The following is a 26,759-nucleotide window of genomic DNA, read 5'->3' as shown; positions in this document are numbered from 1 at the left end:
GAGATAGCAAAATTATATAATAAGGTAACATTTTTTAAAAATTAAAGGCAATAATCTTTGGTCTTTATTCAAGCTCCACAATTCTTTCTCTGGATGCAGACGGTTTTCTTCATGGCAGATACCTCACAAGTGTCCTTAATTGTTGCACTTATGAAATGAGCAAGTCCATTAAGAGTGATCATCAGCCCCATGTTGTTGTTATGATGTGCAATGTTCTTCTGGTTCTGCTCATCTCACCATCAGTTCATGCAAATTCCTCCAGGCTTCCCTGAATTCCCATCCCTCCTGGTTTCTAATAGCACAATAGTGTTCCATCACATACATATACCACAGTTTGTTAAGCCATTCCCCAATTGAAGGACATTTACTTTGCCACCACAAACAGGGCTGCTATGAATATTTTTGTACAAGTGACATTTTTACCCTTTTTCATGATCTCTTCAGGGTATAGACCCAGGAGTGGGTCAAAAGGGTATGCACATTTTTATTGCCCTTTGGGCATAATTCCAAATTGCTCTCCAGAGAGGTTGGATGAGTTCACAGCTCCACTAACAATGCATTAGTGTCCCAGATTTCCCACATCACTTCCCACATTGATCACTGTCTTTTCTCCAACCCTGTATTTTTAATATTAAACTAGTGGAGCATAAGTTCTTTTTTTTTAAATAAAATTTTATTTTATCATTACCCGGTTACATATAAAAACAATTTTAACATTGATTTTTAAAACTTTGAGTTTTGAATCTTCTCCTTTCCACCCCATGCCCCCTCATTGAGAAACCTATTTGATAAAGGTTAAAATGTGTAGTCATTCAAAACATCAGAATTGTTTTAATTTTCATTTCTTCAATCACCAGTATGTTAGGACATTTTTTTTTAATATGGTCATAGATAGCACTGATAACCTCATCTGAAAATTGTTTATATCTTTTGGTCATTTATCAATTGGAGAATGATTTTTTTTATAAATTTGCCTCAGTTCTTTATGTTTGAGAAATGAGATCTTTATCAGATAAACTTTCAATATTTTTTCCTACAGTTTCTATTATCTGTATTTCTCCCATCCCATTCACCTACCCCCATTTATTCTATTCACTCTCTCCTTTCACCCAGTTCTTCCTCAAATATGTTTAGCATCTGACTACTCCCTTCTATAATCTTCCCTCCCTTCTTTCACCTCCCCCCCATTTTCTCTTCCACTTCTCCTATTTTCCTCTAGAGTAAGTTAGATTTTGAAACCTAATTGACTGTGTACATTATTTCTTCTCTGAACCAGTTTTGATGACAGTAAGACTCACTCACCTTCAACTCCCCCCCCACTCCACTGTAAAAGCATTTTATTGCCTCTTTTATGTGAAATAACCTCATTCTACCTTCCCCTTTTCCTTTCTCCCAGTACATTTCTCTCTCACCCCTTAACTCCTATACTGCTTTTGACTGCCCTAATGAGAAAGTTTACATGAATTATCAGTATCATTTTCCCATGCAGGAATATAAGCAGTTCAACTTCATTAAGCCCCTTATAATTTGACTTTCCTGTTTATCTTTTTATGTTTCACTTGAGTCTCATATTTGAAGATCAAATTTTCTGTTCAGTTCTGGTCTGTTCAACAGGGAAGTTGAAAAGTCCCTTTTTTTCATTGAATGTCTTACCTTTTTCCTTGAAGGAGTCTGCTCAGTTTTGCTGGGTAGTTGATTCTTGGTTGAAATTCAAGCTCTTTTGCCTTCTAGAGCTCTATGATTCCTTATTGTAGAAGTTGCTAAATCTTGCACTGTCCTGATTATGGTTCCATGATAACTGAATTATTTCTTTTTTGGCTCCTTGCAATATTTTCTTCTTGACCTGGAAAGGTAAAGTTTGGTTGTGATATTCCTGAAAATTTTCATTGTGGGATTTCTTTCTTTTTTTTTATCATTTAAGTTTATTTTTATTAAAGATATTGTTTGAGTTTTACATTTTTCCCCAATCTTGCTTCCCTCCCCCCTCCCCCCCACAGAGAGCACTCTGTCAGTCTTTACTTTGTTTCAAAAAATATGGAACGCTTCACGAATTTGCGTATCATCCTTGTGCAGGGGTCATGCTAATCTTCTCTGTATCGTTCCAATTTTAGTATATGTGCTGCCGAAGTGAGCACGTGGGATTTCTTTCAGGAGGTAATTGATGGATTCTTTCAGTTTCTATTTTACCTTCTGTTCTAGAATATCAAGGCAGTTTTCATTGATAATTTCCTTGAAAGATGATGTGTGTCTAGACTCTTTTTTTTTAAATCATGACTTTCAGGTTCAATAATTTTAAAATTATCTCTCCTGAATCTATTTTACAGGTCTGTTGTTTTTAAAATTTGATATTTCACATTTTCTTTTGTTTTTTTATTTTATTTTTTAAATTTTATTTTAGTTTCTTGAGTTCTCACAGCCATCAGTCTCCCAAAGCTCAATTCAAGAATTTTTTTTTCTTCAGTGATCTTTTGTATCTCCTTTTTCCATTTGGCCAGTTCTGCTTTTTTAAGGCATTCTTCTGATCATTGACTTTTTGGATCTCTTTTTCCATTTGGGCCATTCTGGTTTTTAAAGTGTTAATTTTTTTCAGTATTTTTTGGTGTCTCCACTGAATTGCTGACTTGGTTTTCATGATTTCCCACATCACTCATTTTTCTTCCCAATTTTGTCTCTACTTCATCACTTGGTTTTCAAAATCCTTTTTGAGTTCTTCCATAGCCTAAGATAAATTCATAGTTTTCTTGGAGTCTTTGGGTGTAGGTATTTTGACTCTCTTATCATCTGAGTGTGTGTGTGTTTTGATCAACCTTGTCACCAGAATAACTTTCTATGGTCAGATTTTCTTTTTTCTGTTGTTTGCTCATTTCTCCAGCCTAAGACTTGATTGTTAAAGGAGGGCTCTGCTTTCATGATGTAGGGCACACTGTCCCAAGTTTTTGAGTTTTCTTGCAGCTGTTTTCAGAAATATTTCATGGAATTAGAAGTTCTCAGTTCTTCCAAGTTGGTCTAAAAAGAGGTTTTTTACTACTCTCTTGACTTGTGCTCTAGTCTGTGGGTGACCACAAGCTCTCCTTTCTGCTCTGGAACTATGAGGAGGGTCCCCAACTCCCTTGTGGCAGTAATAGCTGTTGTGCTAATGCTCCTTCTTTCCCTTGGACTGAGACCCATATCAGAGTATGGGCAAAGCAATGGCGTTCTGCCTCAGTGATATCAAAGAACTCCTGTAATCTCCTTTTGACCCCCATACTCTGTGACTGAAAGTTCCAGAAGTAGTTGCCTATTGATTCAGAGCCTTCCAGGGACTGCTCCTATGTAGCTGGGGTCCAGTCCCTGCTGCTGAGGTCTTTATTGCACTGTATACTGTTTTCACCCCAGTGCGACAGACTTTTCCTGCTGACCTTCCTAATTGTCCTTGGCAATCTTTGGGCTAAGAAGTCTGGAAATCAACATTCTCCTTTGCCACTGACCCAGTTGCCCTGATGTTTGTTTCTAGAATGCTGGGGTGCAGCCCCATTCCTCTCGCCCTGGTGTGATAGACCTTCTTGCTCATCTTACAAGTTGTCTTGAGCTGGAAAATTGTTTTGCTCAGTCTTTTTGAAGTAGTTGAGGGAAAGGACAACTGTGCCTCTACTCTGCCATCTTTAGAGCATAAGCTCTTGGAAGGGCTTGGAAGTTACCTGATAATGTACTGGGTGTTTGTACTTTCCAAAGTACAGCCAAGAGAGGCTCTTCATCTGGATGGCTGAAGTGTAACATTTTTCAGCTTATGGTACCTGGTACCTTTTATGTATCACAATTTGTTTAACCATTCTTCAATTAATGGGCAGTTACTTTCTTTCCAATTTAACTATCATAAAAAGTGCTGCTGTAAATATTTTGGAATATATGAAGACTTTTTTTTTCCTCTTACCAATAGCTTCTATACCAATGGGTATAAAACTTCCTCAACACTATGAACTATTTTATTGTTATCTCTCTCACAGCCTCCACTCTTTCTTGGAAGCCTTCTAGTATTATACCACTGGTGACCTGGGTGTGGGGAAATTTCAAGATACCACCAGTTAAAACATCATTCCTAAGCATTGTATTTATCATTTTGGGGAATAGCATGAGACTTAAATAATGAGATCCTGTATGTTGTCAATATATATTAAAGATCCTCCTGCAGTGTTTCTGAAAGAGTAAGAGCCTGTGTTCTAATGTCCATGATTGCATTTTCTGGGACTTGACTAAAAATGTGAATAGTTGAAAGTTTGACTTTCTAGAGCAGACAGTCTGCCTTTTGATTAAAGGTAAATTTATATAAAAATAATGGTAGAGAGGAGACTATATTATGAACTTCTATTAACTTTTAAATGTGTTTAGATAAAATGCTCAAAAGTTTGAAAAGTTATAGAGATTGAATGTACTTTTAAGTGACCATATAAGAACAATAATAGTCTTTCTTGAAATGATCTTTTTAAAGAAATTTTACTTTTGAAAACAGTGAAATGGTATAGAATTTAAAGCTTGTTAGTTTTTAACTTTTAGGTGAAACATGCAAAGGGGGAAAATTATAGGACTGCAAACTGGCAAAAAATGGAGTCATTCAAAAGAATTTTTTTAATATGATAATGAAATAAACTTTTTTACATGCCAGGGAATTAAAAATTGTATTATTTAAAATTATATTTAAAAATAGTAGTTATTTATCTTAAGATAAATATAATAATCCATATTCTTTCATTTAAATCTAGTAGTAATACTAATAACTAAATCCTAACAGTAAGCATAACTTTCCTCAGGACAGAGCTCCCTGGGCTTTTTCAACACTAAAATAACCCTCCTTGTCAAGTACTCCTCCTCCCCCCATATTTGCATACTTTTCTGATTGGTGTATAACTTTCCCTTGCCTTTTAGGGAGTATTCTTGGTCAGTTTGCAATGATTTGCATGGGATCTACTGCAATGTCTACATATACCAACCAATCATATATTTGCTCAAAGGAGTCCCCAAAGACTCATTAGCCAATGAACAGAAAAGCTCTAAATGCCTCTACTTGTAAGAGACAAGATTTTCTTACGGTGAAGCGGGAGGGAGCAGCTGCTGCTTCTACCAACTCACTTAGAATTTTTTTAGTTACTTTTATTTCACTGAGTAGTTTAGGGGGAGATTCTTCTTTTCCGACTGTCAAAATGGTTATCAAAGTTTTTGTTGCCACATCTTCTGGGTCCATAGCGGTGAGTGTTTGATGGCATTTATGAGACTTTCTTATTTTTTATTTTTTATTTTTTTACTCACAGAAGGGAGTTTGAAGTTAAGAGGTGGGGGGTATGAAGAGACTGGATAGAGGCTTTAGGCACATGCCTCAGAGGTATGTAAGGAAAAGGGATTCTGGGGCTTTTTATTTTGAGCTTATTTCTGTTTTATTTTGCTCAATCTTGGTGGAGAGATGTATATATTCTCAGGTAACACTATATGAAAGGAAATGTAGAGAATAGATTTGCTGATGAAGAATTTCCTGTATTTAATGTGATTAACTTATTGTTTTTTTCTGTAATATTTCTGTCATTGATTTTTCATAGATTAAACATGTTCAAATTGCAATTAAATCACACCTGTTATAAAAATATTTGAAGCAGACAATGAATCCTGGTTATTATTTCTTCTTCATAGTTTATAGAAATTGAAAATATGCCACTATTGTGTCATATAATTCTTTCTATGTCATAGCAAGGAACAAAAATCTTATGCCCGGTTTTCATAATTTCAGATAATTGAATAATTCAGATCAAAACACTGTTGTAATCATTTTGCTTAATGTACTTGCAGAAAGACTTGAATTATAGAGTCCTAGTAAAAATTTTTCATTTCCTTTAGTTTAAAAGGAAATTTAGAATTTTGGTTTTCATCTTAAAACCAGCCTTCCAAAAGAAGTTAGGAGTGCTGTGAATATAAAACGGGGTTGCAAGTTCAGAGGATTTCAGGGCTGAGAGGAGGTTGTTTCTTTTTATATCCATTGCCTTGATGATCTCAGATTGCAACTCTGCTCAACAGTCAGTGATGACATTGGCTAAACAAACTGCTTGCTTTGTGTATGTGATTCTTAACTACAAATATTGAAAAACACCTATTTCTATCTCCTGAAAATTCAATTAATTTCCAGAGTGAGAAAGATGAAACAAAAGAAGCAAGCTCTATAAACTAAGTAGAACAGTGGTCTCCAAAAATGGGTCTAGAACTGCTTACCTCAGGAGATATGAACAAACTCCAAGGGAAATGTAATAAATCAATCAGAAGATGGGAAAATCTATATCATAGATTATCTATATCATAGTTTATCTCCTACACATACATTTCTGCTTTTATTCCCTAACCTTCCTGATTTCACTTCTTTCTTTACTTTGGAAATACTCAACCTCTCTCAACAAGAACTCAATACTTCCATGCCTCATGTGGGCCTCTCAGGGCAGCAAGATTACCCTAGAAACTGTTGTAGAAGTGGCTTTGGAAAAATTCTGTAGAGGTAGTAACCTTGGATTAAGATTTTTGCCTCTTCCTTTTTCATTTTATCTGGGACACCATGAGTTACATAGAATGAGCAGCCATGAAAGAATTATACTTTTTTTTTTTTTTTGCAAGGCTATCCATTGTTATTTAGCTAGGTAATTATTTAGTATCTGAGACTGGATTTGAACTCAGATCCTCCTGACTCCAGGGCCAGTGCTCTAATCCCCCCCACAGAGCCACTTAGCTGCCCCTGCCCCTATTACTCTTAAAGGTATGACCATTCTTGCATTCACCCAGGTTTTGACAACCTGTTTCATCTTGATTCTTCACTTGCTACAGCCTATATATTCAATCAGTTGCCATATGGTGTGATTTCTACCTCCACATTCTTGATATCAGTTCCCTTTGTTCTGTTCTTAAAGCTACCTATTAAGTTCAGGCTTTCATCCTCTCTCTCTGAACTATTACAATAGTCTTCAAATTGATTTTCATTTATCCATACTTTAACTTTTCTAAACTTTCCTCCAAATAGCTGCTAAATGATTCTCTTTAGGCATGTCACTCCCCTATTTTGCTAGGGAGTGATGATATTTTGAAAAGAAATAGGTGCCTCCAGGAGGTATCACTGGCCTCTTCCTACCTAGCAATGCAGCTAGCTCTGATACTCCTATTCTCAGAATACCCATTTCCACTGACAGTGTAAGACCCAGAAGCCACAACTGTCCCTGACCTCTTGCTCAGATTTCAGCAGTTGATTAGCACACACTTGTATATTTGTGTGGAGGAGGAGATAGCCAAAGTCTGAAGTCATTCTGTTTAGGGTTCATCCTCTAGAAGGGATCTAATTGTCCCTGGAACAGGCTGGCTATGGGGAGTGGCAGGCTGTGTATGTGGGGGGGGGGGAAGGAGGGAGCAGGGGAGGGAGGGAAGTAATGGAGGGGTAAATTCAATCTGTTAGAACCATTTCCTTTGGAACTTCATCCCTTCCCTAGCAGATCCCCAGGGGGAGTTAGCTGCAATGCAAATTCATCTTTATGAGATTAAGTGGGAATGACTGCCTCCCTGTCTGGAGCCCTTAATAGCTTTAGCTGACTCCGTAACAATAAATCCTCAGATAGTTCCCCAAGCCTTTGGTACTCAGCTGTGGAGAGCATCTCAGTATTGAATCCATTAGACCATGTCCTCAGGAGATATTAGTCTAGTGATTCATATAGAGAGGGCTCTTGAACCCATTGCTCCCTCATGGGAAATCATTTTTCCTCTGAGGAATAGAAGTAAGATGAATGTAGATTTTCCTATGAATTAGTTTTAGTTTTGAATTCTTTGAATTATAACTTTGATAATTTGGTCTAGCATTAAAATTGTTAATTAATATTGGTAGCATTGTCATTTTTATTGCACTGGCAAAACCTATGAGCATCGAATGTTCTCCAGCTATTTAAGTTTTTCATTATTTCTTTTGAAAATTTAATTTATTTTGTTACATATATGTTTAATATTTTATTTTTCCCAAAGACATGCAAAACAATTTTTAATATCAATTTTTTAAAATTTTGAGTTCTACAACCTTTCCTTCCTTCCTTCCTTCTCTCCCCCTTCATTGATAAAACAATTAGATATGCTATATATATATATATATATATAGTCAATCATACAAATATTTCCATATTAACCATGTTGCAAAATAAAAAAACAGATAAAATGCAAGAAAAAAGCAAAAAGTAAAGTTTAAAAAGTATACTTCAATCTTAATTCAAAATCTGCCAGTTCTTTCTCTGAAAAATCACTTTTCATCACAAGTCCTTCAGAATTATCTTAGTTCACTGTATTGCTGAGAACTAAAATAGCTACAGTTGATTATCCTACAATATTGCTATTACTGTGTACAATGATTTGGCTCTGTTCACTTCACTTTGCATCAGTTCATATTAATCTTTCCAGGTTTTTCTGAAACTATCTTGCTCATAATTTTTTAATACAATTGTATTCCCTCACAATCATATGCCATAACTTGTTCAGCCATTTCTCAATTGATGGACATTCCTTCAATTTTTCAATTCTTTGCCACCACAAAAAAGAGCTGTTATAAATGTTTTTGTATTTATATAATCTTTCCCTTTTTCTTTGATTTCTTTGGGATATATGCCTAGTTAGTCATAGATCCAAATTGCTCTCCAGAATGGTTGAATCAGGTGATAATTCCACTGACAATGCATTAATGTCTCAATTTTCTCACATTCCCTTCAGCATTTGTCATTTTCCTTTTCTGTTATATTAGACAATCTGATGGGTGGGGGAGGGGTGATACCTCAGAGTTTTGTAAATTTGCATTTCTCTAATCAATAGTGTTTTAGAGCATTTTTATATAATTATAAATTCTTCTCCTGAAAACTACCTGTTCCTGTCTTTTAACTATTTATTAATTGGGGAATGACTCGTATTCTTACAAATTTGACTAATTTTTTTTGTATTTCAGAATTCTGCCCAGGAATATTTTAGTCTACTAAAATTTCAGCTAAAAAAAAAAGTAATAGAATCCAGAAAGAATTCAGCTGTGGAGGAACCATAGAAAGCAAAGTGTATAGGACTATAGCCAAAACTAACTTTACACAACAAAGCTGAGTACAATAGTACAGGAGAATACATGGCTCTTTAATGAAATAGAAGACTTCTTGACATTCCTGATGAAAAGAACAGAACTGTGTAGAAACTTCAAGTTTCAAGTTCAAACATAGTAATTAAGGGAAACAAAAAAAAGTAAATGTGAAAGAACACAATAGGCATAAACTATTTACATTCAAATATGGAGAGATGATGCATGCATGCTCTCTGAATCCTCTCATCAGTGATCATAGAGAGTGTCTAATTACACAAGATCTGGCTGTGATTCTGTTATGTCTTGAACTAAAGAAAAGAATGTAAGTAGAGGGGCAGAGTAATCCACAATGGGAAAGAGGAGAAGGGAATGAAAGTTAGGGAAAATTATCTCATTATAATCAGGGTACAGAGTTACACGTCTAGACAAACAAGGAAATGGTTAAGGGAATTATTGACATTTAAACCTCACTCTCATCTGAACTGGTTAAAAGAAGGAAGCATATACATACAAAATTGGTATAGAAATACTAAGCAAGGAAATAGTAGGGAAAGAAGAGAAGAAAAGGGACCAGAGAGAGGGTTGATTAAGAGAAGGATCAGTGTTAACTAAAATTCTAAGAATGTACAAAAATATATTTTTCTTTGAGTATCAAAGAGTTATGAATTCTTCCCTCTTTTGACCAGTTTAGATAAAAGTGAAGTTCAAATGATGCCTGCTCTCCCAGTTCCTTCCATGTTTGTCTAGAGTTCCCCCACCTTTTCTCTTATTTCCCCCTTTTCTAACTTTTCTCTCCCTAACCTTTTCCTTTTTTTCTTATAGAATTTTCAAACCATAACAAAATTGTTTTCTGTCTTAATTGATTGTTTCTTTGACTCTGGGTGACATTCTGGTTCTAAGAGAATTCTTTTAACATTTCCCTTCCCCTAATTAGAATGTGAACAGTTCATCTTTATAAAGTCCTTGTATTTATCTTTTTATTTTTCTCTTGATTCCTATATTTATTAGAAATGTTTGAAAGACCTTTATTTCATTGAAGGTCCCTTCCCCCTCCAGTCCCTCCTTCCCCTTTTAGTATTATAATCAATTTTATTGGGTAAGTTTTTCTTGGCTTTAAACCTATAGCCTTTGCCTTCTGGAATATCATATTTCTTGTTCTTTATAATGATGTTACTAAGTGTTGTATCATCTTGATTGTGTTCTCTTGATATTTAAATTCTTTATGATTGCTGACGATATTTTTTATTTTTAAATCGAAGCTCTATATTTTGGCAGTGATTTTCTTGGAAATTTTTGTTTTGAGGTTTCAGGAGATGAATAGTGGATTCTTTCTATTTTCATTTCTCAACAATTTTCTGTAATCATTTCTTGAAATATCATATTCAGGTTCTCTTTATGATTCTGAATTTCAGATAATTTTATGATTCTTGAGATATTTTTCCTTGATCAATTTTTCAGGTCAGTTTTTTTTTTAAATATGAAGTATCTTACATTTTCCTCTATTTTCTCAGTTCTTTGACTGAATTGTTTTGTAGATTCTTGTTTTCATCTGGAATCATTAATTTTCATGATTACCATGATCATTTTTTATGCAGTTTGTTATTAAAGTTTTCTTTAAACTCTTCTTTAGCTGTTAATCCATGTCTCTCCTTAATTTCTTTTTAAAAATACTTGCATCATTTCTTTCATAGAATTCTAATTGTTCTTGGGGGAAAGCTGTTTTTTCTTTGAAGTTTTGATTTTAGAAGTTTTGGGGTTATTGCCTCCTCAGTTTGTATCTTAGTCATAACTCCTAAATGGCAGCCTGTGTCCATTAAAAAACAACAACAACTCATTTTTTGTTTTCTTCTTTCCAAGGAAACTGAGCTCAACATTGATATGGGGCCCTTCACAATAACTGTCCTGCCCTTGAGAGAGATGTCAGCATTTTCTGGGATGTCAACAGTCTGATTGCTAGAATGGTCTTCATTCTCAACATGGACAGGCCAAGGAACAAAAAGTTTGTTTTTAAAAGATATTTTTTGGAACAAAGGAAGGATCAAAAAAGGGTTAGACTGTTTCTTGAGGTGGATGAGTAAATGATACCTAGATGATGGAAAAAAGCACCATGGCTCAACTGTCATTTCTATTTTTCTCTGCCAAGGAGAATTATCTTTGAATTTAAGAAAAAAGACTAAAAATAATTTGAAAGGAACTTGATACAGAATATAAAAAAAAGGAAATTTCTGACATGCACCTATCAGTAAATTCAAGGTTTTCATTCATAAATACTTAAAAAACTGGCCGGTATTGACCCACTATTAGCAATTCTTAGGAGATCATGTGAAGGTATTTTGAGTTCAGAAAAGGCCAAATCTTGTCCTACTTTTTAAAAAATATTGAGAAGATAGGAAGCATTTGAAGTAAGAAGATAGGTCAATACACTCTACTTGGATTTTTGACAAATTTCTAGAACATGTTAGTAAAGTAAACAAGCATATATACAAAGGAGTGGTTATTACAGATTTAGCATAGCTTCATTAAGAACTGATCATGCCAGAATAATCTTTCTCTTTTATTCAGGGTTACTTGACAAGAAGACATAGGTGAATACTGTAGATGTTAGTTTATCTACATTTTATTTTTTAAAAATAGGGTTTATTGATATTTTTAATTTTAAATCATAATCATTTCTGGATTTTACCTCCTTCTTCTACTTTTCCATTCCTCCCACCTCCTCTCCCCAGTATTGAACCCTCCTTTGTAACAAATTAAAACAAGTGATAGTGATGACATATGTAATATCTGCTTCTGTAGGCTTTTACCTCTCTTCTGAAGTGGGAGGTTTTGTTACCTGTTCTCTGAGACCAAGGTTGGTCATTGCAATTACCTAGAGTTTGATTTCTTTTTTGTTATTTTGTTATTTTGTTATTTTTTTTTAGTTTGTCTACTTTCTTTCTTGGTCCTGTTTTCTTTACTCTTTATCAGTTCTATAAGTCTTCACATATTTTTCTGCATTCCTTATTGTCCATCATTCCTAATATTCAGCCATTCTCCAAGTAGTAGATATCAACTATGTTTTCAGTTCTTTGATATCATAAAAATAATATTTAGATATACATCAGGCTTTTATTTCTGTCTTTGATTTCTTTTAGGAAATATGCCCAATATTGGGAAAGGTAGTAATAGTGGGTAGGTCAAAGAGTATGAATAGTTTAATAGTTTTTTAATCATAATTGCAAATTGTTTCCCAATACTCTGCCTCCTCCTAGTTGATTTTTTTTTACAATTTGCTATGTGTGAGATGAAACTTCAAATTTGTTTTAAATTGCATTTTCCATAATATTAATGATTTTGCATACTTTTTCTTATGGTTATTCATAGTTTGCATTTCTTGCTTTTAAAACTATTTTTTCATATCCTTTGGTCATGAATCTATTGAGAAATGGTTCTTGATCTAATATATTTTTGTCAACTTCATATATATCTTGTTTTTCCATACTTTAGCAAAGCATTTAATAAAACTCTCCAGTGATATTCTTGGGAGCAAGATGGAGAGATGTGAATTTGAAACCAATACATCAGCAAAAATGTCTATCTGAGGTGGAGGCACAGGGAACAGGAATTGATGAGTTCTATGGATTAACATACATCCTTGCCAGAGCATTATGACTGGGTAGGTATAGGAGTGCTGAGTGAGTACTTTAAGGATTATGGATTAGACTGCTCTGGTGTTAGTTCATTGGATTGTTATCTTGTTAGATTTCTTTGTGACCTTTTGACCAAATCTACCCTTTGTCTATTTTTGTATGCCCCTGAACTAAGAATGGTTTTTACAATTTTTGGGGTTTTTTTGCAAGGCAATGGGGTTAGGTGACTTGCTCAGAGTCACCCAGCTAAGTATTAAGTGTCTGAGGTTAGGGTTTTTGCATTTTACCAATCAATCAATCAGCAAACATTTATTAAGTGCCTACAATATGCCAGGCATATACTCAATACTAGGGATACAAAAGACAGTTCCTGCCTTCATCAGTAGGGGATATATGAATAAATATAAAGCAAACTATATACAGGATATAATTAGGAAATGATATAAATAGAAAATACATAATATATGTATAATACAACATATATGTATAAATATAATATAAATAGGAAAAATATAAATAGGAAATAAATAAAAGGAAGGCACTAGAATTAAGAACTGCTGGGAAAGGATTAATGTAAAAAAATGAAATTTTAGTTAGTACTTAATGAAAGCCAAGGAAATCATGAGACATGGTTGAGGGACAGCTTGGGGACAGCTGTACAAATGGCTTAGCAGAGAGATAAAATGTGGAATAGCCAAGAGACTGAGAGTTAGGTATAAGGAAAATGGAAAGGAAGCAAGGGGCTAGTTTTGAAGTCTTGGAATGTCAAACTGAACATTTTGTATTTGTTCTTAGAGGCAATAGGAAGCATTGGCTTTATTGAATGGTGTGTTTGTGTGTGTGTGTGTGTGTGTGTGTGACTGAGAGAGAGAGAGAGAGAAAGAGAGAGAGTGAGAGAGATGATTAGAATGGCAGGCCAACTCACCAGTGGGCTATTGCATTAATCCAGGTCTGAGGTGATGAGGGCCTGTCCTAGAATTGTGGCAGTGTCAGTGGAGATATTGCAGAGGTGTGATTGACAGGCCTTACATCCAAGCTGTAAGGGTTGAAAGATAATAAGGAGTACAGGATGACTCCTAAATTAGGAACCTGAGAAACTGGGAGGATGGTGTTACCCTCTATAGTAATAGGTTAGGAGGCAGGGGAGTTTAGGGAGAAAGAGTTCTGTTTTGGATATGTTTAGTTTAATATATCTGCTGTACATCCAGTTTGGAATGTTTGAAAGGTAGTTGGAGGTGTGAGATAAATAATACTTTATGCTTAAAAGAGTAGGATTGGTTAAAATGGATAATATGCCCTACTTCAGTAGCAATCAGAATCTCCCTGCAGCTGAGTCCCAATTTGAAACCCTCATTCTTTGAGGAAAACAGATCTTGGTCAACACTAGATGTCTGAGGGATAGTTAGGTGGTACAGTGAATAGAACATCAGCCCTAGAGTCAGGAGGACCTGAGTTCAAATTTGTCCTCAGACAGTGAATATTTACTAGCTGTGTGACCTTGAGCAAGTCACTTAATTCCATTGCCTAAACTCACCAAAAAAGAGCTAAAACAAAAAAAAGTTAGTTGTCTAAGAAAAGAGATAGTAACAAGGGCTTAGGAAAGGAATGTAGTGATTCTAGACCTTTGGAAGGGAAATGATTGAATGTTTTCATCAAGAATCCTATAGAAAAATCAACAGAATCATAAAGATAGGCAAAACCCAGCAAAAAAGAATATCTTTTTAAGGTTTTTTGTTTTTTGCTTTTTTGCAAGGCAGTGGAGTTAAGTGGCTTGCCCAAGGCCACACAGCTAGGTACTTATTAAGTATCTGAGGACAGATTTGAACTCAGGTACTCTTCTATCTACTGTGCCACCTAGCTACCCCAGAAAAGAATATTTTTTAAAAAAATTCAGAAAAGCAGCTAGATGAGTCCTTTGCAAGGAAATAAAAGGAAAAAATGACTTAGAATCCCATGAGGGATATAAAGATATCATAAATTCTGCATTTCTCCCCAAAGAGACAATGGAGCCATGCCAGAAACCTATCAAATGGTTCAGAAGAACCAACAAAAAAGCTAAGTAAAATTATCAAAAAATAAGGTAAAATTTAAGTTTTGAATTAAGAAATTAGCTCGTCTATTGAGAGTTAGTTTAGTATAAAAGACAAATGGAATTCAAATGCAATGTCACAGAATCAGGAAGAAAAATAAGGAAACAAAATAAATAACAAGATTGGAAGAACACATCAAAGTTAAAATACTTACTGAGAGAATGTGAAAAACAATCTAAAGATTATAGATCTGCCAGAAAAAAACAATAATGAAACTATCAGGAAAAATAATGAAAAGTATGCAAATGGGCTTTGAGCAGTGGATCAGCTAAGGAAAAAATCTGCATTAAAACATTCCAAAGAACAAAAGGGTTCTGTTGGCTCAGCCTAAATACCTAATAAAGACAATGATTACAATAATTTAAAAATCATCTATAAAGATTGGAAGTAGATACTATTGTACCGATATAGAGAATCCACAGAAAATCACCAAAAAGGAATCTTGACTTTAATTCATCAAAAATTCTTAAGTCAAATTTCAGAACTATAACTTCAAAGAACAAATTTTATAATCAGCAAATAAATTTTTTTTTCAAATTTGAAGAACTAATTATAATAGTTTAGGATTATTCCATTGAATACATGAAGGGAAAGAAAAAAATTACAATAAAATATTTCAAAGAGCAAAATGATTCAGGTGACTAAGCCTAAATACTATATAAATAAAACATTTGTGATGCTCAGATAAAGGGAAAAGTTCTATTCATTCCCTCAAAAGAATCCAGAAGTTAAGTGGGATAGTCAATACCCAGACTCATCAAAAATGGAAGTTAAATATTTTCAGTTAGTAATGTGAAATGTTAATTTTCTTGTATATAGGGCTAGTCAAAGATTGTGATATGACATGATGAGGAGACAGAAGGAATGCTCAAATAAGAGGAAGCCAGCAGAGAGTGGTGTCATGATAACTCAGAGAGGAGAATGAATATACAAGAGTCAGTGGCAGCAAATTGGTTGAGATGGATTAGTATGAGAAAAGATATTGACAACTAAGAGATCAATAGAATTGTGCCTCCGAAGTTAGTAAAACTGCATATAACCTGAAATCCTATCTAGGTCTTTACCAGGGAGAGAACAAATAGAGAGGAAAAGCATCTATGTATTAAAAAACAAGATATTTGATAGTAGCTCTCTTTAGAGGAGCTTTAAACTGGAAACTGAGGTATCCACTTATTCAGGAATGACCAAATAAATAATGCTATCTAAATGTAATGGAATATTATGTCATAAGAAATACCATAAGTTTCAGGAGATATGGGGAAGACCATCATGAACTAATGCAGAGAGATGTGAGCAGAACTAAGAGAACAATTTATACAATGATGATAACAACCTAAAAAAATCTTTGAAAGACTTTAGAACTGTGATCAAATGTAGACCATGAGTTCAGTGGTGATGAATTGAAAATGTAGGATAAGACATACATTTTTGTACATGGCCAATATGAGAATTTGTTTTGCCTAATGATGCATATTTGTTATGAGTTTTTAAAATATGTAATAGAGGGTAATTAAAGCACAGAAAATACTACAAGGAGTTTTAGGGGGAAATATAGAATATAGGACAAAGTGCTACATTTTTTCCCTCTTGAGGTTGGAAACCAGAAGACTAACACTTTGTTTTCTTCCAAGCTTTCATCAACTCACTCCTCTTACAGGCATGGTGCATCGAGTAACAAATAGACTTTGAGCAATTGATCAGCAAAAGAAAAAAATTTACAATGAAATATTCCAAAGAGCAAAGGGATACCTTTTTTGTTTCTCATGAATCTTGAATTTTTAAAGTAGATTTTTCTATTCAGCTCTGCTTTTTTTCATCAGAATTGCTTGAAAGTCCTCCATTTTATTGAATATCCCCAAAGGATTATATTCAGTTTTGCAAGACAGGTGATTCTTGGTTGCAGTCCTAATTCCTTTGCCCTCTAATCTTTTAAATTTTGTGTTATCCTCTACATTAAAGGATCAGAGGACTTGAAAGGGCAAAGGAAATAGGATTACAGTCAGGAATTACCTACACTTAGTACTACCAGGTCTATATTATAGAAGAGATGAAAAACAGGAAGGAAGAGAACCTATATGTATAAGGATATTTATAGCAACTCTTTTCTAGTGGCAAGGAACTGGGAATTGAGGGAATGCCTTTCAGCTGGGGAATGACTTGGAAGAAATGATGAACTAGATGCTCTCAGAAAAATCTGGAAAGACTTACATGACCTGATGCAAAGTGAAATGAGTAAAACCAAGAGAACATTTTACACAATAGCAGCAATATTATAAACGGATCCTCTATGAATTAGTTAGCAATACAGGGATTAAAGAGAACTCTGAAGGACTTAGGAAAAATACTATCTATCCCCAGAGAAAAACTGATGGTGTCTGCATATAAAGTGAAACCTTACTTCTTTTTACTTTATTTTTCTTGCGTTTTCTTTTACAACATGATTAATATGGAAATGTTTTCAGGACTGTACATATATAAACTATATAAACTTGCTTGCCTTCTTAATTGGGGGGAGGTAGGCCTGGAGGAAGGGAAAGAATTTGAAACTGCGTTTTAAAAATAAATGTTGAAAACTGTTTTTACATGTAATTGACAAAAAATAAAATACTAAATAAATTTTTTTTTAAAAATCTTGTGTTGACTTGTAGTTCCATGACTTGTTTCTTCCTGACTCTTTGTAATATTTTCTCCTTGACCTGGGAACTTTGGAATTTGACTATAATATTCTAAGGAGTTTTCATTTTTGAGTCTCTTTTAGGAGGTGATTGGTAGATTTTTTTTTCAATGACTATTTTGTCCTCTAGAGCATCAGGGCAGTTTCCCTTGATAATTTCTTGAAAGATGATGTGGAGGCTCTTTTTTTGATTGAGGCTTTCAAGTAGTATAATAATTCTTAAGTCACCTCTCTCTCTTGGATCTAATTTCAGTTGTTTTTCCTATGAGGTATTTCACATGTTCTTTTATTTTTCCATTCTTTGATTTTGTTTATTGCTTCTTGATATCTCATGGAGTCATTAGGCTTCTACTCACTCAATTCTAATTTTTATAGATTTTCTTCAGTGAGCTTTTGTATCTGCTTTTCCATTTGACCAGTTCCATTTTGAGTACTTCTTTTCAGTGAATTTTTGTATCTCTTTTTACAATTGATCAATTCTGCTTTTAAGTAATTAATCTCTTCATTGGATTTTTGTACCTCTTTTACCATTTGACTTATTCTGTTTTATAGGGTGCTATTTTCCTTCAGTATTTTTTGTGCTCAAGTTATGACTCTTTTTTCCCTGATTTTCTTGCATTACTATATTTTTTTTTCAGTTTCCCCCCCCACCTCTCTTATTTGATTAAAAAAATTTTTTTAACTGTTCCAGGAATGATATTAAACTTGGTCTCTGTTCCCAGGGTTAGGGGACACTGTTCTGAGCATCAAGTTTTTTTGTGAAGCTATTTCTGGGAATCTATAAACTCTCAATTCTTCCAGGGTAATATGATCTAAGGAGAGATGTTTTTGTTTTTCTCCTCATCTGTGCTCTGGTTTATGAGTGACCACAAGTAATCTTTTTCATGCTGGAACTGTGATCAGGATCCCCACTTCCCTGGAATTTCAATCTTTGGTATACTTGTACTAGTGCTTCTTCTTACCCAGGGACTGTGACTCAGGACTGTTACCCAGATGCAAATACTGTCTATGCAACAGTGCTGGCAAAACCCTGTAATCTCCTTCTGACTAATTGTCTGATTTCCTCTACCATTTGGAAAGTTCTGGAAGGAACCACTACCTTTTTTGATTCAGTAGCTTCCAAGGCTGCTGCTAGTTTGCTGGGACACAGACTGCACCCTGCCCTGATAAACCTTTCCTGCTTATCTTCTAAACTGTCTTGGACCAGAAAATTATTGTACCATTTTCTTTTTTTTGTGATTTCTGCTACCCCAGAATTTGTTTTGATGTTCTATTTAAAGTTGTTTGCAGGGAAATTTGGGAGAACTTAGTTGAATCCCTACTTTTTCCCCCACCATCCTGGCTCTGCCTCTCTGAAAGAATCTTAAGGAAAAGATGATGTGATAATGGGTTACTTTGATCATATTCCAAGCTCCAGCTTACACTATTTGAGACAGTAAATTCTTCTTTGGGAAAAATACTAAGCTGTCTCTCTTACTTTAGCTAAGTTGTTATGTTCCTAGTGGGAAAGCTCATTCACTCTCTTATGTTGTCTGATATAGTCTCATCTTTATTATATTTCTAATTTCCATTTGTTGACTTGAATAAATGAATTTATTTGCTCTTTATGTTCTTAACAGAACTGGTATTTGGTTAATCCCTGGATATATAGTTTTGGGGTACACCGTCCTTCTTAAAGGTTAGGGATCAGAAGATAGGTTTGAACCAAAATTTATTTCTCATAGACTAATAATTTTTAGGAGGGAAAATAGATACATAAATCCATTCTGTTTACTTTTTCTCTTTGAGGAGGGTAGAGAGGTCAACTTCATGGCTACAACCTTCGGCTTCTCTTCCCAGCAGAAATCAGCCTACATTGGAGAATAATAACTACAAGAGAAACTAGAAATAACTGGTCATGTCTTCCTTTGATACACATCTGGAAAGATACATGTAAACACACATAGCCTGCAAGGTCAACATATAACACACATACACCCTATTCATGGTATTAATAAAAAAAAAACCCCAAAGCAAACTAATAAAAAACCAAACTGAAGAAATAATAAGCACAATTATATAATAAAATATATGACTTATGGGCATTAAATTATGAAAACACACATTTATGTATAATTATTTGTATTGATCTTTTTCCCTTGAATAATTTATTTTTTCTATTTTTTTTTTTTTTTGCTTACATTTTAAACTCTGAACCATTTTCCTCTTCCCTCCTCCCAGGCAGAAAAGAAGGCCATCATTTGACAAAGATATACCATGTAGTTCTGTTTATCAGTTCTTTTTTCTGGAGATATTTATCATCAGAATAACTTCATCTTTTACAGTTATTCTTCTAATGAGTTTATTATTATTATTATATATAACATTCTCCTAGTTCTGCTCACTTCACTTTTCATTATTTCATGTAAGTATATATTTCTTTATATGTATAAAATCAACTTAAAATCAATTTCTTATAGTACACCAATATTCCATCACAATCATATACCACTCCTTCTTCAGTTATTCCAGTTATTTTGATGGACATCCCTTCAATTTCCAATTCTTTGCCATCACAAAGAGAGCTGCTATAAATATTTTAGAATATATGGGTTCTTTTCCCTTTTTCCTGATGACCTTGGAAAACAGACCTAATAATGGGATTGCTGGGTGAAAGGGTCTACACAATTTTGTAACTCTTTGGGCATAATTCCAGATCGATATGCTAAATGGTAGTATAAGTTCACAATTCCACCAATATTGTGTTAATATTCCAATTTTTCTTTTTCCTTCCAACATTTGTTGAATTCTCCTTCTATCATGTTAGCTAATCTGATAGGTATGAGATCATATCTCCAAGTTGTTTTAATTTGCATTTTTCTCTAGTCAATAATAATTTAGAACATTTTTATGAGGATATTAAATTTTTATTTCTTTTCCCCCAAACTACCTGTTCATAGCCTTTGACCATTTATCACCTGGGGAATGACTCATATTCTTATAAATTTGACAAAGTACCCCTTTTTTTTTGGGATATGAAACCTTTTTCTGAGAAACTGTGTATAAAATTTCTCTCCTGACCAGCCTTGTCCTTTTCTTCTAATCTTGACCACATTGATTTTATTTGTATAAAACCATTATAATTTAATATAAGTAAAATTATCTGTTTTATATCTTGCAATGCTCTCTCTTGTTTATTCATAAATTTTGTTCTTCTAGTTTTCTTGTATTTTTTATACTTAGGTCATAAATTCATTTTGCCTTTATCTTGGTAAATAGTACGATATATATATATACATACATACATACATATATATATATATATATATATATATATATATATATATATTAGATTTTTCAAGGCAATGGGGTTAAGTGGCTTGCCCAAGGCCACACAACTAGGTAATTATTAAATGTCTGAGGGCAGATTTGAACTCTCCTGACTCCAAGGCCGGTGCTCTATCCACTGTGCCACCTAGATGCCCCCAAGATATTTTTCTATACGCAGTTTCTGTCAGATTGCTTTCCCATTTCCCCAAAACATCTTTTTTTTAACCAGATAGTATATTCTTTGCTTAAAAGCTTAAATATTTATTTTTGTCAAACACAAGGTTGCTAGAATGATTTGCTACTACATACTGTATGTCTGCTCCGTTCCTCTGATCAACTTTTCTATTTCTTAACTAGTACCAGACAGATTTGATAGTTACTACCTTATAATATTATTTAAAATCTGGTAATGCTAGACTTTCTTAACCTTTTGTTCATTAATTCCTTTTATTTTCTTGACCTTTTGTTCTTCCAAATGAATTTTTTTTTCTAGCTCAATAATTTTTTTTGATAATTTAATTAGTGGTTTAATTTAGGTAGAATAGTCATTTCAAATATATTGACTCTGCCCTTCCATGAACAATGAATATTTCTCTAATTATTTAAATTGAAATTATTTTTATAATAGATGTTTTATAATTATTTTCATGTAGTTCCTGGATTTGTTTTGTCAGGTAGACCCCCCTCCCCAGGTAGTTTATTCTGACTATGATTATTTAAATGGGGAATCTCATGTTCTCTTAAGTTTTTTTAGTTATAATATATAAAAATATTGGTGATTTATGTGGGCTTATTTTGTATCCTCCCACTTACTAAAATTATGAATTATTTTAACTAACTTTTTAGTACAGTCTCTAGAATTTTCCAAGTTTATCTTCATATTGTTTGTAAAGAGAAATTATTTTATAACTTCATTGCTTATTCTGTTTCTTCAAATTATTTTTCCTCTCTTATTTCCATTCTTAGCATTTCTAACACAATATTTTATAATTTTGGTGTTAATGGGCATCCTTGCTTCAAGTCTGATCTTACTGGGAAGGTTTCTAGGTCATTTACATTACAAATAATGCTTGCTGATGGTTTTAGGTACATGATTCTTATTATTTTAAGGATTATTATACTTGTGCTTTTAAGTGTCAGTATATTTTTCTGCACCTATTGATATCATATTATTTTTTGTTACTTTTGTTTTTTAAATAACCATTTATATTAATAGTTTTCCTTATATTCAGCCATCCCTGCATTCCTGGTATAAAACCACAATGTATAAGTTTTGTGATATATTGTATTTTATTTAGGATTTTTGCATCCATATTCATTGGTGAAATTGTTTTTTAATTTTCTTTCTCCACTTTTGCTTTTCCTCACTTTGCTCTCAGTACTATATTTGTTTCATGAAAGGAGTTTGGTGGGACTCCTTTGCCTATTATTTCAGATACTTTATTTAATATTAATTAATTAGAATCAGTTGATCTTTAAATGTTTGGTGGAATTAATTTGTGAATTCTTCTAGTCCTAATGCCTTTTTCTTTGGAAGCTTATTTATGGTCTGTTTCATTTCTTCTTCTAAAATAGGTTTAGTTAGATTTTATATTCTCCTTTCTGTTAATCTAGGCAGTTTATATTTTTGTGAATATTGTTTCATTTAAATTTTTAAATTTGATGTCACATAATTGGGCAGAATAACTTCTAAAATTACTTTGATTTTATCTTTTTTTTTTTCCAAGACAATGGGGTCAAGTGGCTTGCCCAAGGCCACACAACTAGGTAATTATTAAGAGTCTGAGACCAGATTTGAACTCAGGTACTCCTGACTCCAGGGCAGGTGCTCTTATCCACTGCACCACCCAGTTGCCCTTTGATTTTATCTTTATCATATTCACCCTTTTCTTTTTTTTGATACAAGTTATTCAGTTTTCTTCTTTGCTTTTAAAAATCATATTAACCCATGGTTTATCAGTTTTGTTGTTTTTTTTCATAAAAGAACTAGTTAATTTATTAATTCAATGGTTTCTTTGCATTTAATTTAATTTTATTATTATTATTTATAGTTTTTGCAAGGCAGTGGGGTTAAGTGGCTTGCCCAAGACCACACAGCTAGGTAATTAAGTGTCTGAGTTCGGATTTGGACTCAGGTACTCCTGACTCCAGGGCCGGTGCTCTATCCACTGTGCCACCTAGCCACCCCTGCATTCAGTTTTATTAATCTTACTTTTAATTTTAAGGATTTCTGACTTAATTGAAGATTTTTAATTTTTAATTTTTCTAGGTTTTCAAATTGCATCCCTAATTCATTGATTTGCTTTTTATTTGATTGATATTGACATTTACCAATGGGTTTGGGTATGTTGTCTCATTGTTTTCATTTTCTTTGATAAAATTGTTTATTGTTTCTATTACTAGTTCTTTAACCCACCCATTTAAGATTAGATTATTTAATTTCTAATTAATTTTTCATGTGTGTTTCCATGAACCCTTTTAAAATACACTTTTATTGCATTATGATCTGAAAAGGATGCATTTAATATTTCTGCTTTTCTGCATTTGACTATTAAGTTTATATCCTCATATATATGGTCTTTTTTTTTTTTGGTAAAGGTACCATGTACCACTGAGAAAAAAGGCATATTCCATTCTATTTCCATTCAATGCTATCCAGATATCTATCATACTTAGCTTATATAAGATTATATTCATTTCCTTGACTTCTTTCTTATATTTTTATTTTGGTTAGATTTATTAGGTTTTGAGGGGGGGAGGTTGAAATTCCTCACAATTACAGTTTTGCTATCTATTTCCACCTTCTAACCACTGCCTCCTTAATAGATACCTCTTCTAAGAATCTCTTCCTTATTGTTTGTCCTTGACCTCCTATTGCTTAATCTACCTCCCTTCTATCTTTTCCCTTATCATCTCTACTTAACCTCCTTTTTCTTTATCTGCACAATCTAAGAGTTGTCTTAGGCTGGATGACTCATTTATTTATTTCTACCATTCTGAAGTTCATTTTGAGGCATTATTTTAAATTATTTGTGGGGGAATTTTGGAGACTCAGATAATTTCCTGTCTTATTCTACCATCTTCCTAGAATCTCCTTCCATCATTATTTCTTATAAAAAAGTAATATCCTATCATATTCATATGTCATAATTTTGTTCAGCTTTTCCCAATTGATGTACACCAATTCAAATCTACAAAAATTATATTATTAATTTTTTTAATATATGAGTTTATTTTTTCTTTAACTCCAGTGATATTGATATTGCTAGATCAAAGGATATGTACAGTTATTAAGTTTTGGCATATAGTTTCAAATTGCTTTCCAGAATTATTGGACAAGTTCTCAGTTCCATCAATAGTGCATTAATGTATTGATTTTTCACAGATCATCTAGCTCTTGTCATTTTTTTCTGTCAACTTTGCCAGTCTGATGGGTGTGAAGTATTACTTCACAATAGTTTTAATTTTTATTTCTCTAACTATTGATTTAAAACATTTTTTCATATGGCCTTTTATAACTTGTTTTTCTTCCTATGAAGACTTTATCATTTATGAATGACTCTTTAACTCAGTTCCCTATGTATCTTAGAAATAGGACTTTTAGAGGCACTTAGGTGACACAGTGAATATAACTCCAAGTCAAGGGGACCAGTGTTCAAATGTGACCTCAGGTACTTACTAGCTGTATGACCTTGGACAAGTGAATTGATCCCAAGTGTCTGCAAAAAACCCAACAACAAATAAACAAAAAAGAAATGAAACATTTGTTAGAGAAACTTATTCTAAAGACACCCCCCCAATTTCCTGTTCTTTCCCTAATTTTATTTGAATTACTCTTGTTAGAGGGGAAAAAAACCCCTCTAATTTATAATTGAAACTGTTCATTTTATCTGCTGTGAACATCTTTACTTCTCATTTAGTCAAGAACTTTTTGTATCTGTGGATGTGACAAGTGCTTTTTTCCATGCTTCTCTTATATCTTTATGTCTTTTGAGTTTATGTCGGTATTTATTGTGGGATATTGTTGTGAGAGTTGTATCAGTCTCTTCCAGTTTTCTCAGCAGTTTTGGTCAAATAAGGAGATCTTGAGATTTTTTATTTTATAAAACCCTGGTTACTATGTTCATTTTTCTTTATATATTGTTTGTCATTTTTGTTTCACTGATCAATCTTTATATTACTTACTCAGTGCCAGTTTTGATAATTATTGCTTTGTAATAGTTTTAGAACTGGTATTGCTAGATCTCCTTCCCTCTCAATTTTATCATTACTTCTCTTATTCCTAACCTTTTATTCCTCCAGATGAATTTTTATTTTCTATCTCCATAAAATGTTTTTAGTTTGATTGGTATTGAATAATTGGATAATATTCCTTTTATTATGATGACTTAATATTTATCCATGAGCAATAGATATTTTTCAAACGTCTTATGTCTTTTTTATCCAAAAAAACATTTTGTGATTGTGTTCATCTAGTTTTTGTGTATATCTTGGCAAATATTCTTCCAAGTATTTTATATACTATTATATAACATGTTTATCTACTATCTGTATTAATATTTATATGAATTTTTTCTAAACTATTTATATAAAATAGTTATTTTATTTTATTTTATTTTCAAGGCAAAGGGGTTAAGTGACTTGCCCAAAGTCACACAGCTAGGTAATTAAATGTCTGAAGCTTGGATTCATCCTGACTCCAAGGCTGCTGCTCTATCCACTGCGCCATCTAGCCGCCATACTCTAGTTATTTTAAATGCAATTTCATTTTCTCTTTCATACTTTTTCATAGATTTTGAAGTATACAAAAGAGCCAATAATTTGATGGTATAATTTTATATTCTGAATCTGAAGTTTTTATTTGTTTCTAAGGTTTTCTAAGTAAGTTATCATGTCCTCTATAAAGAGTGATAATATTTTTTTCCCTTGATTATTTCTTCAATTTCTTTTTCTTGTTTTATTACTAGTTAGCAGTAACTAGTCAGCAACTACCAAGTAGTAATTCTGATAATGGACATTTTTGCTTTACCCTTAATTTTATTGTAAAGACCTCTATCTTGTCCCCATTAGTTAATTCTAGTTAGATACTACTTATCATTTTGAGGAAAGCTCCATTTATTCTTGTGTTTTCTACTAGAGGTCATACAAGGAAAATGCTCTCATGGAGTCAGAAAAAGCAATGCAAGGATACTCTCAAGGACTCTCTGAAGATTTTCAGAAATTGATTGTGAGACATTAAAGATACTGGCATGGGGCTACTCAGCATGATGTGTCTACTTGAAGGAAGGCACTGGGCTCTATGAGCAAAACAGAATTGCAGTAGTTTAAAAGAATCATGAGATATATAAATTTAGAGACATCTCTACTCCAAATGTGAATATAGACTATTTATGCTTGGCCTATGAAGGAATTTTCTGGTCTGATCAAACACAGTTGAACACCCTGTACCTTTTATTATATTATTTTGATCCTCTTTAAGCACAAAGGACAGCAATTTAACAGGAATAGTTTTTTGTATCATGTCAAAAGCCCTTTTTTTGGTATCTCTTGATATAATCATATGATTTCCTTTATTTTTGTCATAATATAGTCAATTATGTTTCTAGCTTTATTGATAATGAACCAGGCTTCTGTTCCTGGTAAAAATTCAATCTGGTCATAGTGTATAATCTTGGTGATATACCATTGTTGTATCTTTGCTGATATTTTATTTAGCATTTTTGATTCACTGTTTCTTAGGATGTTTGTTTATAGTTTTCTTTTTCTTTCCTTTCTCTCTCTTTGGTTTAGGTAGCAAAACAAAACTTGTATTGTAGAAGGAATTTTGCTAAGGCTCCTTTTTCAGAACTAATATCACTTAAATCATTTAATTTCATATTACTTTAAAAGTTTGATAGAACTTGCTTGTGAATCTAAATTGGTCTTGTCATTTTATTCTTAGAGAGTTCATTTATGACTTGTTCAGTTTCTTT

General features: G+C 33.2%; 1 protein-coding gene and 1 non-coding gene across 4 annotated transcripts in view; one reads left to right on the top strand and one right to left on the bottom strand.

The window, feature by feature from the left end:
* Positions 1–2,028: 2,028 nt before the first annotated feature.
* LOC141510314 (U6 spliceosomal RNA) lies at positions 2,029–2,135 on the bottom strand. The gene has a single exon (XR_012474817.1). It is a non-coding gene; the product is annotated as a U6 spliceosomal RNA (small nuclear RNA).
* A 2,898-nt stretch (positions 2,136–5,033) lies between these two features.
* SH3BGR (SH3 domain binding glutamate rich protein) overlaps positions 5,034–26,759 on the top strand; it is a 102,921-nt gene continuing 81,195 nt past the window's right edge. For all 3 annotated transcript variants that reach the window (XM_074213860.1, XM_074213858.1, XM_074213859.1), the window contains exon 1: positions 5,034–5,219. In XM_074213860.1, coding sequence (XP_074069961.1) covers positions 5,175–5,219 — 45 coding nt within the window. In that variant the 5' untranslated portion in view covers positions 5,034–5,174. The remainder of the gene's footprint in view (positions 5,220–26,759) is intronic.

The sequence above is a fragment of the Macrotis lagotis genome, chromosome 1, assembly GCF_037893015.1.
Source record: "Macrotis lagotis isolate mMagLag1 chromosome 1, bilby.v1.9.chrom.fasta, whole genome shotgun sequence".
Classification (NCBI taxonomy): Eukaryota; Metazoa; Chordata; class Mammalia; order Peramelemorphia; family Peramelidae; genus Macrotis; species Macrotis lagotis.
This window is presented reverse-complemented; position numbering and strand designations above follow the sequence as displayed.